At 35.5% G+C, this 17,511-nt stretch overlaps 1 protein-coding gene across 1 annotated transcript in view; it reads left to right on the forward strand.

Moving 5' to 3' along the window:
• LOC136036217 (CCR4-NOT transcription complex subunit 6-like) overlaps window positions 1–6,146 on the forward strand; it is a 114,296-nt gene extending 108,150 nt beyond the window's left edge. The window contains exon 12 of the mRNA XM_065718310.1: window positions 5,904–6,146. Coding sequence (XP_065574382.1) covers window positions 5,904–5,989 — 86 coding nt within the window. The 3' untranslated portion in view covers window positions 5,990–6,146. The remainder of the gene's footprint in view (window positions 1–5,903) is intronic.
• Window positions 6,147–17,511: the final 11,365 nt, after the last annotated feature.

The following is a 17,511-nucleotide window of genomic DNA, read 5'->3' on the forward strand; positions in this document are numbered from 1 at the left end:
ATTGAGTTAAATTGTTGATTTTGATTTAAAATCAAGTATTTCTGGGCATTAAGCCATGGCTAATTGTAGAAATAGCAATGGATGATATATAATATATGTATGTTACCCTTAATGTCCAAAATCTGGTTAATGTCGATAATCACTAGAATGTCCATATATATAAATATATATATATATATATATATATATATATCTATATATATAAAAATAAGTTGTCTGTCTGTGTGTCTGTCTGTCAGGTGACGTCATGTTTCTGTGTCGACTGACGTCATGAAGTTAGTTGTCGTCATTTTTGCTATGACGGTGACGTCATTAAAGATATTTAAGACATATATGTTCACGTAGAAATCTATTAATGTTTAAGTTTAAAATGACTTATGAACTTACAATGGCAAAAGCCGATGAAGATACTCAAAGAGTCTATGCCAAAAAACTTGCTGCTGATAGAGAAAGTCAGAAAAGAAAGCGTGCCGAGGAATCAAAAGAACAGCAAGGAAACAGGCTTGAGGCTAAAGAACGCAAAACCGCGCAGTTAGATGAAGATCCACCTGGACAGCGAGAGTCAAAACATATCAAGACTGAAAATGATAGCGATGATGATTGGGTTTGGGATTTTGACTTGGATAAGGTCATCAATGCCTACCAGATTTTAGTTAAAAAAAAACAAAGGTTCGGCGATATGTATTTCATAGTGAAGCTGAAAAATAAAGAAGAAAAAGAAAACTGAAAAAAGAAAAAATGTAAAAAACTAAAAAATACTAAAAAGAAAAAACACTCAAAGAGAAATTACAGACCGGGACACAAATGACGACCGGGACAGAGGGAATATAAATAACGACCGGGACACTCAAAGAGAAATTACAGACTGGGATACCGGGACACAAATGACGACCGGGACACAGGGAATATAAATGACGACCAGGACACAGGTATTTAAGAATATCGTTCAAAGACAAATTTTTAATTGTAAGAAGACCGTTGAAAGAGAAATTTCTAATTGTAAAATGACTGAAGAACCTACAATGGCAACGGTACCACCATCGAAGTAGATAACCAGTGGGTTGTTCCATATTCCCCATTATTATCAAAAACATTTAATGCACACATAAACGTTGAATATTGTAACTCCGTAAAGGCAATCAAATACATATGTAAATACGTCAACAAAGGCAGTGACATGGCAGTTTTTGGCTTGCAGCCCGAAATCAAAGATTTCGACGAAATCGTACAATATCAGGCTGGAAGATACATAAGCAGTAATGAAGCTGTTTGGCGAATTCTTTCATTTCCGATACATGAACGTAGTCCAGCTGTTGTTCACTTAGCGGTACATTTACAGAATGGTCAACGTGTTTATTTCTCGGAAACCAACGTGCAACAAAGAGCCCTGAATCCACCGGATACAAAATTAACAGCTTTTTTTTCGCTTTGCAAAAATGATTCTTTTGCAAAAAAATGCTGTATACTGAAGTTCCTTCGTATTACACGTGGAATACTAAAAATAAAGTATTTGAACGTCGAAAACAGGGTAAGTCAGTCGACGGCCAACCTACCATCTTCAAAGATACCACGATAGGAAGACTCTACACCGTTCACCCCAATCAACATGAATGCTTCTTTCTACGCCTGCTTTTGGTGCATGTACCCGGTCAGACATCCTTTGAGTATTTCAGAACTGTAAACGGTACTATACATGACACTTACCGTAGTGCATGCCAAGCTCTGAATTTATTGGAGAATGACCAACACTGGGATAACTGCATCAATGACGCGTGCGAAACGTCAACCCCAAGTCAAATTCGTGCATTGTTTGGCATCATTTTAACAACTTGCTCTCCATCAGCTCCTACAGAGTTATGGGAAAAATATAAGTCAAAAATGTCCGAAGATATACTCCATGGAAAACAGTTAGAGACGTCAGATATGACTTTTGATTTTACATCAGAAATTTATAACTACACTTTAGTTATTATAGAAGATTTGTGCGTACGTATGGCAAACAAACCTCTTCAGGATTTGGGAATGCCTTCACCTAACCGTATCGCTGCTGTTTCGACATGTGTAGAATTGGATCGTAAACAAAGTTACAGTACGAGTGATCTATTGTCGTATGTACAAAATAACATTTCCAAGTTAACGTCGGAACAAAAAGACATTTATGATACGAAAGACTCAATTTCAGGACGTATACAACTACCTGTTGATTTCTGTAATTTAGTGACGTCCAAAAATGAATTGATTGAAAAAGTATTTCCGAATATTCTAAAAAATTATAAAAATAATAAATGGGAAAGAGCGATTCTGGCACCCAAAAATATAGACGTTGACGAAATCAACAATATTGTTTTGACCAAGATTCGAGACCAGGCAGTCCTTTACAAGTCAGTCGACACAGTTTTGGAACCAAATGAAGCGGTTAATTATCCATCTGAATTTTTAAATTCCATAGATCTTTCAGGGTTTCCACCACACGTGCTACAACTAAAAATAGGCGTACCAATAATACTTTTAAGAAATATCAACCCACCAAAGCTTTGCAATGGCACGCGACTTGCCGTAAAAAAAACAATGGAAAACCTAATAGAGGCCACAATCTTGACAGGGCCTTTTGAGGGTGAGGCTGTTCTTATCCCTCGCATTCCCATGATTCCAATGGATCTGCCTTTTCAATTTAAAAGATTGCAATTCCCAATTCGATTAGCATTTGCAATCACCATTAACAAAGCTCAAGGTCAATCATTAGAAAAATGTAGTATAGATCTTAATACTGATTGTTTTTCCCATGGACAATTGTACGTTGCATGTTCGAGGGTCGGTAAACCTGACAATCTATTTATATGCAGCGACAATTGGACAGCGAAGAATGTTGTATATTCGCAAGTTTTGCGCAGTTAATTTGTATTGTATCTATCTATCTATCTATCTATATAAAAACGAGTTGTGTGTATGCATGTTTGTTTGTTTGTAAAAAGAGCGTTTGCATATGACGTCATTATTAGTACATACGGCTTTTTATATGCACAGACAATGGGAAAGCCAAGAATGTTGTATATTCGCAATTTTTACGTAGTTTAACTCCTGCAGACGAAATGAATGCTTGCCTGAAAAATTCTAATTTATGGGCACACGTAAAAATATTAAAATTAACTACAAATATGCGTGTCCGATTGCAAAACGATGACTCTGGTCAAACATTTTCAGATCAATTGCTGGCAATTGGAAACGGAAAGCTCCCAGTAGTGGGAAAGCCAAAAATGTTGTATATTCGCAATTTTTACGTAGTTTGAAACACATATATAAATCTATCTATATTCACAGGTGGGACACAGGGACACAACTACAATGGCGCGTAACTAATATGGCGCGTAACGACTTACGCGCGCGGGGGGGCTTGGGGGGGGCGCGAAGCGCCCCACCAACTAGGTGTTGGGATGGCGCGAAGCGCCACCCCAACAGCTAGTATATATATATATATATATATATATATATATATATATATATATATATATATATATATATATATATATAGACATATCTATTAAAATATGAACTAACATAATTTTTATACAATCCTAATAAGGTGGTTTAATGCCAGAATTGCCTCTCACTGAATTGGACTATCCGTCTTGGCTTTTTCTACAATTAGCCATGACTTGATTCCTACAACTATTTGATTTTAATTCAAATTCGATTTTATTTGATTTTGTTACCGTGAATGTCCAAAATCTGGTTAAGGTCGACATTCATCGGTGAAATGTCCGAAATTTCTTTTACTTTGCTTGGTTTGGATTAGATTTATGAGTCAGATTTTTCAGTCTTATGCAAGCTATGAAGGTAAAAGTTAAAGCTAGGTCAGATTAAATTAGTTTAGGTAAGTTAAATTTGGTTATAAATATAAAAAATGGGTTAAAAACATAACCTAAGCTAACCCATCCTAACCGAACCTAATCAAAACCTAACCTGTCATGAGCAAACCTTGCATTAAACGGAAGAAATTGACTGGCAACGCTGACTAAATCCAAGGAGAAAATGTGTTTCGGACATTCACGGTATATATATATATATATATATATATATATATATATATATATATATATATATATATATATATATATATATATATATATATATATATATATATATTATATATATATATATATATATATATATATATATATATATATATATATTTCTCCAGATCCCGTATCTATAATTTTTTTAGCCATTTTGAAGTTATCTTTATGTTGAATGTAATTCATGATTTTAATGCGACAAGACTGGTCAGCATGAAGCTGTTTTCTTCATTCTTAATAAGCAATTTTTTTAATTCGTTTGGCCAAGCGCTAAGGTTATACCACCTATTTTCCTGTAGTGTCTCCATTCTGAATCGAGGGTTTTAGCTTTATTTTATGATTTATTTCATGAAAACTATTACAAATCAATCTTGCGCAAGACATGAATTGAACATGTATAAATAGAACCAGCTATATATAAGTTTTTTCAGGGTGTTTTTGAAATTATCACTAACAATTTGTTGAAAATAAATGGATTTTTGATTATATTTCTTGGTAGCTACAGGAATATGTAAAATTTATATTTTGCGCAATATAAAGATTCCAAAGCTCAGAACTGAAGTACCAACATCTTGAAAAATTTCCAAGGAGTAGCAGCCTGATTCTATTTGTCCGTCAATTACTCTTGTTCCTATTCAGTTTAACACTGAACGCAAATACGAATATTTGCAGCTCTTTCAACTTTACAAAAATTCCATCAGCAAGAACCTCTGAAAAAATATATGTAGCTCTTAGTACAAACTAGTCACTAATTATAATTCCAACAACAACAGTGCTTCATCCGATTCAACACTACCTATAAAGTAAAATCGAGCTTTTAGGTTATTTGCCCAGAGAGAAGGTGGCGTGAAAGTTAGTTTAGTCTTTGTGGCTGCTTAGAAAGGTCATTAGATTGCTGAGGATTCAGTACCCCTAACAAATCTTTGCCTTGGCTATTTTTATGTTGAGTCATATTCTGTGAAATCAAGGAGCTAGAATCACCCCTAAAAAAAAAAAAAAAAATCAAATTGTGATTCATAGGCAATTACTCGGGTTGGGGCCTTCAGAACCGAGCTTTCCATAATTTCCAAACTTCCCCACTAAAATATTGCCTCTCCCACATCAAAATATTGCCTTTTTGAAACTAGGAGTGACTCTTCTCATGCTTACAGGTGGTACCGCATCCAGGAGGCCCGGCCTCATCCCAAAACTTTGAGTAGACAATTTCTGATACTTTCAATATAATTCACACATTTCTTACCTCCCGCCTCCATCCCCCCAAATCAATCCTTATATACGCACTTAGAATAGAGGTAACTGTGCGCAGTAGTTGTGGCGCATGTGGTTCACTAAAATTCAATTTTTAACTGTGTGTCCTTGCATAACCTAGTGATTACTAATTGAGCCATTCCTGGGACAGGATGAAGTATTGCCACTTTTCAACTTGCTGATGTATTTTTTCGTACTTGCTGTAAATTCGTTGAAAGCTGAACTAGTTCAGCTTGATAATTTACAATAATTGGCGCAGTAGTTGTGCGTAATTTTGATTTTATCCACAAGAGAGTGGTTACCATGTGACGCATCATAGCTATCTATTTATGACGAGGGAAAGATCAATCTTATCTGTTTTTGACATCTAAGTCTTCTTTCAGTCTAGCCCCCCCCCCCACATCCAAAGGCCAATATGCCAATGAGTATGCCCTTATATCACTTTTTGGGGGGGGGGTCTAGCCCCCCCCCACATCCAAGAATAATTCCTGAGTATGCCCCTCCCTTGTATACATGTTATGGACGTATATAATCATTATCTCAAGATAAATTTTCAGATATAAATTTTACGATTTATTTTAGATCACTTTCCATTGCTCGTCGAATTTGAGATGGATTCGTCAAATCAGTCAGGAATCAACAACAGTCTGATCATACCCAGACGGTAGTCTCTGCTCAAACCCACAAACTTTCATAAGAAAAGAAGAAAAAAACAAAAAAAAAACGAATTCCGACGTCCATTTTTTGTACGATAGGGAGATGAAATTGGTCCTCTTTTATAACTGAGTGTTAACATCTAAAGTGCAACTGTGTATACTAAACCCAACCTGACATCAGAAGGCGAGCGAATCTCGACAAGTCTCCTCTCTCCTTTTTTCAATAATTGTGATATTCTGTATGTGTTGCAACTTGTTGTGTGTTTTGATAAGTCAATTTAATTAGGTTTTTAATTTTAGATTTATTTTTTAATTGTGTCATCTTAAAATGAAAGAAACACTCACGAGCTGTATATTCCCTCCTTTGTACTATATAATTCTTGTCTCTCCCTCTTCATTTGATGAAAAACGATAGTTACTGTTATCATCATGAAATTTCTACTGCTTCTGCCAGTCTTTGAATTTGTACCATTTAAATTGTAAAAAATTTTGGTTTAGAAGCAAAATGCTTGGAATGTAAAAGGGTATTAGTTTTCAGTACAAACCGCCGAATTATCAGTTTTATAAATAACCGTAAAAATCATTTTATCTAATAAGACATCTAAAAGTTTAAAACTATTCTTTTTAGATTCCCCCCGCTCTTTAAATATAATAAATTTCTATAATTATTATGACGGAAATACCAACTTGTTTATTAATAATATTATTTCTGTGTTTTTTATGTAAGCATGGAACCATGACGTAATTGTTTTGTCCTTTTCAGTTTCTATTTTCCCTTGGAAACTTAAACTGAAGGAATTAGAAAGGAAAAGGAAGTCTTTTTCCTTAGTTTTTGTTCTTGGTCTGAAGAAAACCTATTGATTTATAAGTCAGAATCAACTGAAAATGATATATATATATATATATATATATATATATATATATATATATATATATATATATATATATATATATATATATATATAATTTGTTTTGCTTAAATAACTGGTAAGATTTATGTTACCTAAATCAAAATATCATTTAAGTCAGTATCAAGGATGATGGGTCATGCAAATACGGGAGAGACAGCTTTGGGAGTAGCAAAAGTGATCCAAAAGGGTTTGTTCCTCCTCTGGGAATGCAAGTTTGTATTACATCTGTCAAACGAAGAATCTATGCCCCCCCCCCAGTCTCCATTACAAAATTCTGGTTCTCACCCCTCTTCCAAAATAAGATATTGTCCACGCCCATTGCTGCTATATCCCTTGGAGCTGAAAACTAATACCTCTGTCGGAGGTAATGAAGCTAACATGCTCAGTATAATGTCATTACTTGCTAAAATAGAAAAAGAAAATTAGTCTGGCTCTTTTGTATTTTTTATTAGATTATTATTTTTTAGAGATTAAGAACTGTGAACCCGTATCCCCGACAAGGCAACCCCTAGCCTTCACTAGCGTTTCTGCGATTCGAATTTGTAAAAATAATCTTATTCAAACAAAATTACGTAGTATTGTATTCGTACTCATGCTATAACCAACATTATTATTGTTACTTTTTTGTGGCGAATAATGCGTTGTTGTTTTCTTTTTTTGAATCAGTCATCTTGGTATAGTTTTGCAATTTACTTCGTTGTTAATGCTGAAAGTCTACGAGTGTTGTTGAACAAAAAATATCCTGGCTTGTTCTCTTAAACTTTTTATAGGGTTCGTCTTCATTTTTATAATTTTCTAAACTGTGACAGGAATTTTTCGTTTGAAATATGTTTATAATTGTGCATAAACGAAATTATTGGGTTGTTAACACTGCAACTTCCAAAAATTGTATCTTATTGTGTATACCGTAAAAATTTAGTGCAATTTTTTTGTGTTGTATTGAGTCTGAGCTTCGAAGACCTCGATATTTCAAGGTCACTTGTATCTAACCGTAACTGGGTTACCCATGCTTTCTCCTTAGAGAGTAACCACCAAGAAGTTTTATGGTAATAGACTTCCTAGAAAGCATAATGTGAAATGTTTCAAATTTATGAAGTTAAGAGGATTCCCAGTGCTATTAAAGAAAAAAATTCAATGATAAAAAAAAACTGCTCCTTTCCGCGAAAAATGTTTATGTTTGTTTTGTAGTATCTCATCTAAAATCAATGGTCGATTACTTAATTTATTAATTTAACTTTTTCATTTTTTTTTTCAGTCTAACAAAAAATATTTCTACAGATCTTTAGCTAGTTGTGGATCCATCGTCAGAGATTCAAGTAAATGTGGGTACCAACTCTCTCATTGCGTTTTTAACTGTCGTCAGTCGTCACTATCAATCGTAGTCACATTATTGGATGGAAAAATACTAAAATCTTTTGGTGGTTCCTATCCTTCTCCTTCAGTGAAATATCTTGTGTAGTGTATTTAGTTACTTATAGATTTAGCTCAAACTAAATGAGGGGTGGTTCGGGATTTATTATTAAGACACAAAATAATAACTAAATAACTTTCTTTGTATGATTTTGCGAGGGAGAAATTTGGACAATGAAGATGATATAATTTATTAGTATTGTTTCTATAAAATCCAGGTTCTGGTTTGACGTTGACTATGAATAAAATTGTAGACTAGAGCTCAATCGGGGGTGGCAGAATGCGAAATTAAAAATGATTGTCTGCTGCAAATATTCAAAAAAAAATTTAACGGGGACTTAATTAGCTTAATTAATCTTACTCAATATCGTTTCAATTCTGACTGATTATTTTCATGATATTCTCACCAAATTTTTAAGTTATGTTGCTCCTTCTAATCAGTCTCTAAGCTTATACAAGAATACATCTGTTATATGTTATTGTTGTCGTTTTTTCTAGCAATATGGCAACCTATGCTAGGTAAGGGCCTAAACTCAATCTAATTCTTGCTGATCTTTAGTTGACCCTGGAAGTAACTGAGTCAAGAACTCATTTACAGAGGTGTAATTTTCTATTCTAAGCTGAGTAAAATCCTGTCAAAATTACCCGGAGAGTTGTTACCAGCATGGTTATTCCAAACTTGTTTTTTTACGAATAATGTGCTGGGAATGGCTTCAGTTTTGAGTCGCACCCTATACATAAGTAAGGTCATGTTATGATAATGGGGTGAATAAATCTCAAGAAGAGAGCCTAGTAGAAGGACCACTTTGTAAACCACAGTCAAGGGTGGATTTAGAGCAAAATCTTGGGGGAGACCCAATGTGACAAGGGCGCCAATGAGCAAAATTTCGGGGGGGGGGGGGGGTTCGATGCGACAAAGGTGCCAATAATTGACCAAATTGACAAATTTATTCTAAAAAAGAGTAAAAAAGAAGAAAAACCATAATAAGAGGGCGCCAGAAAAATCTTGGGGGAGGGGGTCAGGGAACCTCCTTGGATCTGCCAGTGACCACAGTTACACTTAATTCAGTTATTCTTATTAAATTTAATTTACTCCGTTTGCTTAGTTGGCGATAGTTACCTAATATAAAATATACTAAGCAGTTCTATTTTAACATATTTTCTCAAAAATTAAATCGAATCCAATCAATATACACTCATAAGAAGAAGTAATGAAAATTCTGCGAGAATAAGAAAATTATTCTTCAGATTGTCATCAAAATAGAATTATTTTCATTAATTACATACGCCTCACTGCGTAAATGTAAATGTTTTTGCAAGATTTATGCACTGATGTTACCATCTTGTTTCATGCTCTGTCGTATTTATTCTTTATCTTCAGTATACATATGTGATGTTTTATGAAGGGTAGCAAGGTACCTTAGTTTTGAAGCCAAAACTGCCAACAGTTAATTTTTTTTTCTTTTTTTTGGTATAAAATGTTGGACTTGTAATTAGGTCTAGGAGGGGACTTGGCATATCACAATTAATAATTGTAAAACGTCTTATTAAGCTTTAAGTTGCTGTTTTTTGTAATGTTCAAATTTTCTGATCCAGCAATGATAGCAGTATTATCGAAAATATGTCCCCGTGTTTTCTTTTTATAAACTTCTTTCTTATATTAAGTACGTTTTTAATAAGAATGGCCAAAACGGAACCCCAGAAATTATGTTAATAGTTTCCAAAAACCGAATTTTGACTGTAAATATTAAAAGTCATTGTTTATGGGAAGTAGCTTAAAGCGATAAGAATTGATTGAAAAGTTAGTACTTATTGAAAACTTCAAATAGATGTTGTCGGATCATTAGGGTGGTTCGTCTGGCCAACCGTGTGACAGCAAAAATTCTTACTTAAAAAAAAATTAGAAGGAGGGGACTGGTTGGAGAATATTCCCAAATGCACCAAAGACCGAGATTTTTAACAGTTTTTGTGGGGTTTAAATCCCCCCTCTACATATATCACTTTATAAACAACTAATATTGGAGTAGTTTGGTTCGGTTTTGTATTCCCTGTTGCATTTTAAACTTCAGGAAAATAGAGGTCACAGAATAAAATACGTAATTTTCTCTCTGGGCAGGTCTTCTAATAGAAATTTTACTTCGTTTTTTTTTTTTTTTTTTTTTTTTTTTTTTGTCTGGGTGCTGGATAAGAAATTGTATTTAGTGCTGTTTGTATGCTCATATTAACTTTTAAATTTTGGGTTTTTAATCCTAGTTGTATTTTAAAATACTTTTGAACTTGTAATGATCACCTTTATCAGGCAATATCGTGCATCCCACATCAGAAATGTTGTAGTTGACTTTTTACCTGTCATTCTTTTCTCCTATTGATTAATCCTTTATTTCAAAATGTATGATACTCAAGAAGAGCTCTTAATTAAGCTAATTTTACTACCTGAAGGCACGTAAATAAGCAAAAAAGTATTTAATGGAAGTAAAATAATCATAACTACGAGAGCGTCACGAATATTACAAGAAATCATGGGAGGATATCTAAAAATCATTTCCAATTTTAGCTGGCCTGTATCACAAGTTACTCCTCTTCCTCCTCCCTCTGTGTGTACGTGTCTCCCCGGAGTAATGCTTCTTGTTTAAATAATTTTTTTTCTATCTCTTCGCTATAGCTTGACTTAAGACCACTAGTTTTTTTATCGCCTTGCGCCGTTTGGTACGGTCGGTAGATTGGAACTTCGGCGCTCGCATGACGTCATTCCAATTTATCTTTTCTGGCCTTTTTTTTACAGTCAATAAACATTCTTATGGCTCCTATATTATTCTGAAAATGAATGCTTTCTCCGTTCTTTGCTTTCTTTTTTTTGTGTTAGTTTGTCTTTTTTTGAAATTCACATTAAAATAAAGTCTGAGAATCGAGGCAGAAGCCTGGATTTAATACCAAAGAATTGTTTACTGTATTCTAACGCATATAAAAAGTAATTACTCATTTCTGAATCCTCTGGTTTGATAAATTGCCGGGTAAGGTTTTCCTTTCTTTTGTCTTTTTTTTTTCTTGAATGATCAAATTCATAGGTGTCGTAAAAGGAATTGTTGTTTGTGACTATCTTGTTTCGATGGTTTTAATATCCCTAACGCAAGAGCTGGTTTATTTCAGCTTAAGCTTCATTTGGAATAGTCGTTTGGAAACTCTTTGTATTAACAATTATTATAACTGGTATTGTATTATTACTAATTTTATAATAACTTTTAATTATATGTCTGTTTGAGACTTTAAATGCATGTTTTAACTTGCCTTTATTGTTTTCTTGGTTTCCTATCCTTGATACTCAAATTTTCGATATTTTAACTGAATTAAAAGAATTTTTCTTAGCAAGGGGAAGGACTTCTGATACATCAAGATGTCCGCTATTATTCTGAAATATGTACCCTGTAGAAAGGGTTATTAAATGATAAGATAGAAACCAAGTAATATTACTAGTTATACTCCCCACCCCTGTTGAAACAGTGCTTGGGAGTGAATATGGAGGGATTGCTCCATCGAAACAGGACTAAGTCATAGAGCCAAGTGTGTGTTTTAGTTATTTCGTTGTTTGAAATTTCTTGTGCCCTGTTCTGCAGCACATTGGAAGAGATAAACGGGTTCTTTTGTGTCCTTGCTTCCCTTGCTGTACCAATATCACAGTACAAATTGTGTCTGTCTCCAAATTTGAATGGAAAGACGGTGACATTTGACAAAAACGTCATCTGTCATACCAATTCATGTACGTTTATGTGCGGGTCATTGTAATTTATATCAATGGCTAATAAATTACTCGCGTTTAATATCATTTGTCTTTTTGTATTTTCATCACAACAGGAGTTCGCCCAGAATCCCAGATTTTGGAAGGCAGTATTGGAAGCAATGCCTCCAAGGTATTTATTTGAAATACGTTAGCTATGTGATTAAAATTTCAGGAATGGACGTACATCCTCAATTATGATTAGGAATAGTGTGTCTTCCAACCTGTCTTCACAATTTTGGATTTTATAAGTAAAGAAAGATGGACAGATCTTTCCAGAAAGTAGGTTGGTGCATGGTGACATACAGATGTTCTCAAAAGCAACAATCTCCCTTGATCTGATTAGAAAACTACTCGGAGTGAGAAAGCACCATTCTTACGTTGTCGTATACATAGCAAACGAAAAGTTTTTCAACTATGAACTAACCGCAAGGGGGTCAAAATGCTCAAGTTGTACCATTGATATTTCAAGCGGGTTTGGTTCTGACGTTTTTTGCAAAAAAAAAATGAAATTTGGGCGCCGTTTTGTCTTAACTATCTTTTTTTCGAAAAGTTAGTGCGGAAATGTAGTACCTTTAATTTTGCTCATGGAATGCGGCCATGATCTCTTTCATTTTTTCAAGAACGGAGAGTTTCTTATTAAACAGTTGTGACGATTTCACGAAAATATAGGTGGTGTGGAAGGGTTTCTTTTCCTCTTTGTAAAACGAAAACACCAAAAGTGGGTATGTTTCAAAATCTATGCGGGCAATTGGCTCTTCACACCCCAAAACGTTATCGCCTCTATATCTCGTTTTTTTTCAATTTTCTTATCTATAAGAACAAAGTCGAACAATATATCTGGAAGACTATGGAAAGACCAAGATTTTCAAACTCATTTTTCTCTAAATCATCGAGTGCAGACATAGTAAACCAGCTCTCACAAGAGAAAGTGTAGAAGTAGATTTTGACTTTTAAACTCGATCTTCAAATTGAAAAGCTTTTTTCAGGACAAAAAAATAGGAATAGGAGACTTGTTAAATTTTCGTTTTTTTTCTACTATTTTTATGGCACTTGGTATTAACCAAGTGACATATAGCAATCGCAAGTTCCGTCGGTCGGTCTGTCTGTCTGTCGGTCCCGGTTTTGGTACTTTAGGCACTTCCAGGTAAGCTAGGACGATGAAATTTGGCAGGCGTATCAGGGACCGGACCAGATTAAATTATAAATAGTTGTTTTCCCGATTTGACCATCTGGGGCGGGGGCCGGTTAATTCGGAAAAAATGAAGTATTTTTAACTTATGAAGGGTTGATCAGATCTTAATGAAATTTGATGTTTGGAAGGATATCGTATCTCAGAGCTCTTATTTTAAATCCCGACCGGATCTGGTGACATTGAGGGATCTGGATCTGGGAGGGGGAAACCTAAAATCTTGGAAAACACTTAGAGTGGAGGGATCGGGATGAAACTTGGTGGGAAAAATAAGCACAAGTCCTAGATACATGATTGACATAACCGGAACGGATCCACTCTCTTTAGGGTAGTTGGGGGGGAGGAGGGTTAACTCTGAAAAATTAGAAAAAATGAGGTATTTTCAACTTACGAACGGGTAATCGGATCTCAATGAAATTTGATATTTAGAAGGATTTTGTGCTTTAAAGCTCTTATTTTAAATTCCGACCAGATCCTGTGACATTGGGGTGAGTTGTAGGGGGAAGCCGGAATTCTTGGAAAACGTGAAAAATTGGGTATTTTTATCTTACAAATAGGTTATCGGACCTTCATAAAACTTGATATATAGAAGGATCTTATGTCTCAGATGCTCCATTTTCGACTCAAATTGGATCTGGGGACATAGGGGGTTCGAGGAGGGAAACAGAAATCTTGGAAAACGCTTAGAGTGAAGAATGGATGAAACTTGATGGGAAGAATAAGCACAAGTTCTAGATATGTGATTGACACAATTGGAACGGATCCGTTCTCTTTGGAGGAGCTGGGGGGGGTGTTAATTTGGAAAATTAGCAAAATTGAGGTATTTTTAACTTAAGAACGGGTGACCGGATCTTAATGACATTTGATATTTAGAAGGAGTTCATGTCTCAGAGCTCTTATTTCAAATCCCGGCCAGATTTGTTGACATTGGGGGGAGTTGGAGGAGGAAATCGGAAATCTTGGAAAACACTTAGAGTGGAGGAATCAGGATGAGGCTTGGTGGATAGAATAAGCAAATGTCGTAGATAGGTGGTTGACCTAACCGTATTGGATTCGCTCTCTTTGAGGGAGCTGGGGGGGGGGGTTCAGAGCTTTGCCAAGTTTGGTGCTTCTGGACGTGCTAGGACGATGAAAATTGGTAGGCGTGTCAGGGAGCTGCACAAATTGACTTGATAAAGTCGTTTTCCCAGATTCGACCAGACTAAAGGGAGAGGAAAAATTAGAAAAAACTAGCTGTTGGGGTGGCACTTCACGCCACCCCAACGCGCCAACACCTAGTTGGTGGGGCGCTTCGCGCCCCCCAAGCCCCCCCCAGCGCGCGTAAGTAGTTACGCGCCATATTAGTTACGCGCCATTGTGGTTGTGTCCCTGTGTCCCACCTGTGAATAGAGATAGATATATATATATGTATATATATATATATATATATATATATATATATATATATATATATATATATATATATATATATATATATATATATATATATATATATGTTTTTAACTACGTAAAACATGCGAATATACAACATTCTTCGCTGTCCCATTGTCTGTGCATCTAAATAGATTGTCAGGTTTACTGACTCTTGAACATGCAACATATAATTGTCCATGGGAAAAACAATCCGTATTCAGATCTATACCTCATTATTCTAATGTGTCCCGGTCGTCATTTATATTCCCTGTGTCCCGGTCGTGATTTGTGTCCGGGTGTCCCAGTCTGTAATTTCTCTTTGAGGTTCCCGGTGGTCATTTATATTCCCTATGTCCCGGTCGTCATTTGTGTCCCGTTATGTAATTTCATCAGTTGACAAACATGACGTCAGTCGACAAACAACTTCATGACGCATGCAGCTCAATCCTTATAATGACGTCAGTCGACACACAAACATGACGTCACTCGACACACACACACACACAGACAACTTATTTTTATATAGATAGATAGATGAGGTATTTATAACTTACGAGTGGGTGATCGGATCTTAATGAATTTTGATATCTAGAAGGATATCGTGACTTGAGCTCTTATTTCAAATCCCGATCGGCATTAAGCCTCTGAATTTCCTTTTAAATCAATCTATTGATTCTTAGAATTTTGTTAGAGCTCATACCATATGAGCTCTTGGCTCTTAGCTCTTCTGGCCTCGTCACAAGTGCCATATGAGCTCTTAGCTCTTGTTATATAGAGCATGGCGAATTGCTGTGTAAACTGGACAAAAGTTAAAAAAACGACTCTTGAGGTCAAAGCCAAAATTTTCTATTCAGGCCAAAATTTATATCCTAAGCCGAAAATACGTTAGCAAACACGCGGATCTCCTCGCCAAGAACTGGAAATTGGCTGAAAAACTTAAAAAAATGATTTTCTCTTCTCTATGTAAATGAACCTCGAACGCATAAGGCGATCCCCACAAATGAAGTCTTTTAACAAAGGTAGCTTCAGCATTGAGCAAAATTTTTACTCCTGTCGAAAGAAAATTGTGATGATAGACCTTAAGTCATCCTTTTACATTGATAACATATCCAGGTTTCGTAATGAGAGCCTTAAGGATACCCATGGAGTAGAGCAAGACTGCACACTGATGCCCTTTGAAAGTTATCTTCTTTAACTCCACTGTCTTAGATTCAAACAATTTTTCTTAAAATTTAGTAATATACCATAAAAATAGGAAACTTAGCTTTGAGCAGATGAACCGTTCCTAAGTTTTTACCACCTTTTTCTAATTATTGTTTATTTGAAATTGATACCACTACTATTACCAACAACTGGCCGCAATACAAAGCCGTCTGAGCCCAACACAGCTGCGCACGCTCCTCCTCCATCCTAATCTATTCAAATCCTCTCTCTTTACACCCTCCCAGGGAGTTTTCATTGCCCTTAAATCTTTCTTTATGACACACTCTCACCCCAACCACGGACGACTTGCTTTCCGTTTAGCCCTAGGCGGTTGGCCGAACAGGGAAATCTTTGGCAATATGTCACCGTTCATCCGCAGAACGTGTCGTAGCTATCTCAACCTTTCTCATTATAGCCCTAGAAATCAGGATTGGACAACACTTTTCGTGCAGCCTATTGTTTGAAATACGGTCAGTCAGTCGGGTACCCAGAACAATCTAGGCATATTCTCTGGAAAACATGTAGCAAATCTTCATCCGCTTTTCAGAGCGCCAATGCTTCCGAACTGTATTTGACCACTATCATCACTATAGCTTCCAATATCCTAATCTTGGTTTGCAGAGTTATCTTCCTATTCTTCCAAACTTTTTCAACTGTGAAAAAACACCCCGAGCCTAGGCTATTCTACTTTTAACAACTTCACTGCTCCCACCTGTCTTTACTAATAATGCTGTCCACCTGATCAATCTTTTCGTTACCCAACGTCAGCTTTTCATCTTCGATTATACCTAGCCTCAGAGACTTAGTCTTCTTAACATTGATTTTCAAACCTATTCTATTGCCCTGGACTCGCAAAACCTCTAAAAGTTCATTCGTTTCGCTGACACTTTCATCTAGGATGCTTAAATCATCAGCATAATCTAAATCCATTGAGTTTTCCCTTCCCATTTGATTCCGTGTTCTTTCGTGCCTTTCCTGTACTCCTTAAGACAAAGTGTCATCACTGTAGCTTCCAATATTCTAATCTTGTTGCATAATTGTCTTCCTGTTCTTCAAAACTTTTCTCAACTGTGAAAAACACCCTGAGCCTTGGTCACTCTACTTTTAACATCTTCACTGCTCCTAACGTCATTACTAATAATACTACAAAGGTAAGTGAAGCTTTCCACCAGATCAATCTTTTCTTTACCCAACGTCACCTTTTAATCTTCACTTATTCTTAGCCTTAGCGACTTATTCTTCTTAACATAATTTTCAAACCTATTCTAGCATCCTGAACTGGCAAGACCTCTAAAAGTTTATTTGATAAAAATCGTTAAATAAGGTTAGGCATGTATGAAGAGGGTACGAACAACTGTGTATAAACAAAGATACATATAAAGCGTTAAAGAAATGGCAATTGAAACAGCGACTCTATTGGATTCGTCGTATTTTAGTCCCTGCTATCCCTATTTTCAACAGCCTGGTACATTTTTGACTGTTCATTTGGCACATTTTACAAAAAGCCACCTAGCAACTTTCGTTTTGTATCACTAGTATCTGAAATGATAAAAGTACAAAGCAGAACTAATTGTTGAGGGCTAATTATGGTAATGATCTCCTCTTATAATGGATAAGTCTATTCTACAATAAT

Source organism: Artemia franciscana, chromosome 15 (assembly GCF_032884065.1).
Source record: "Artemia franciscana chromosome 15, ASM3288406v1, whole genome shotgun sequence".
Lineage (NCBI taxonomy): Eukaryota > Metazoa > Arthropoda > Branchiopoda > Anostraca > Artemiidae > Artemia > Artemia franciscana.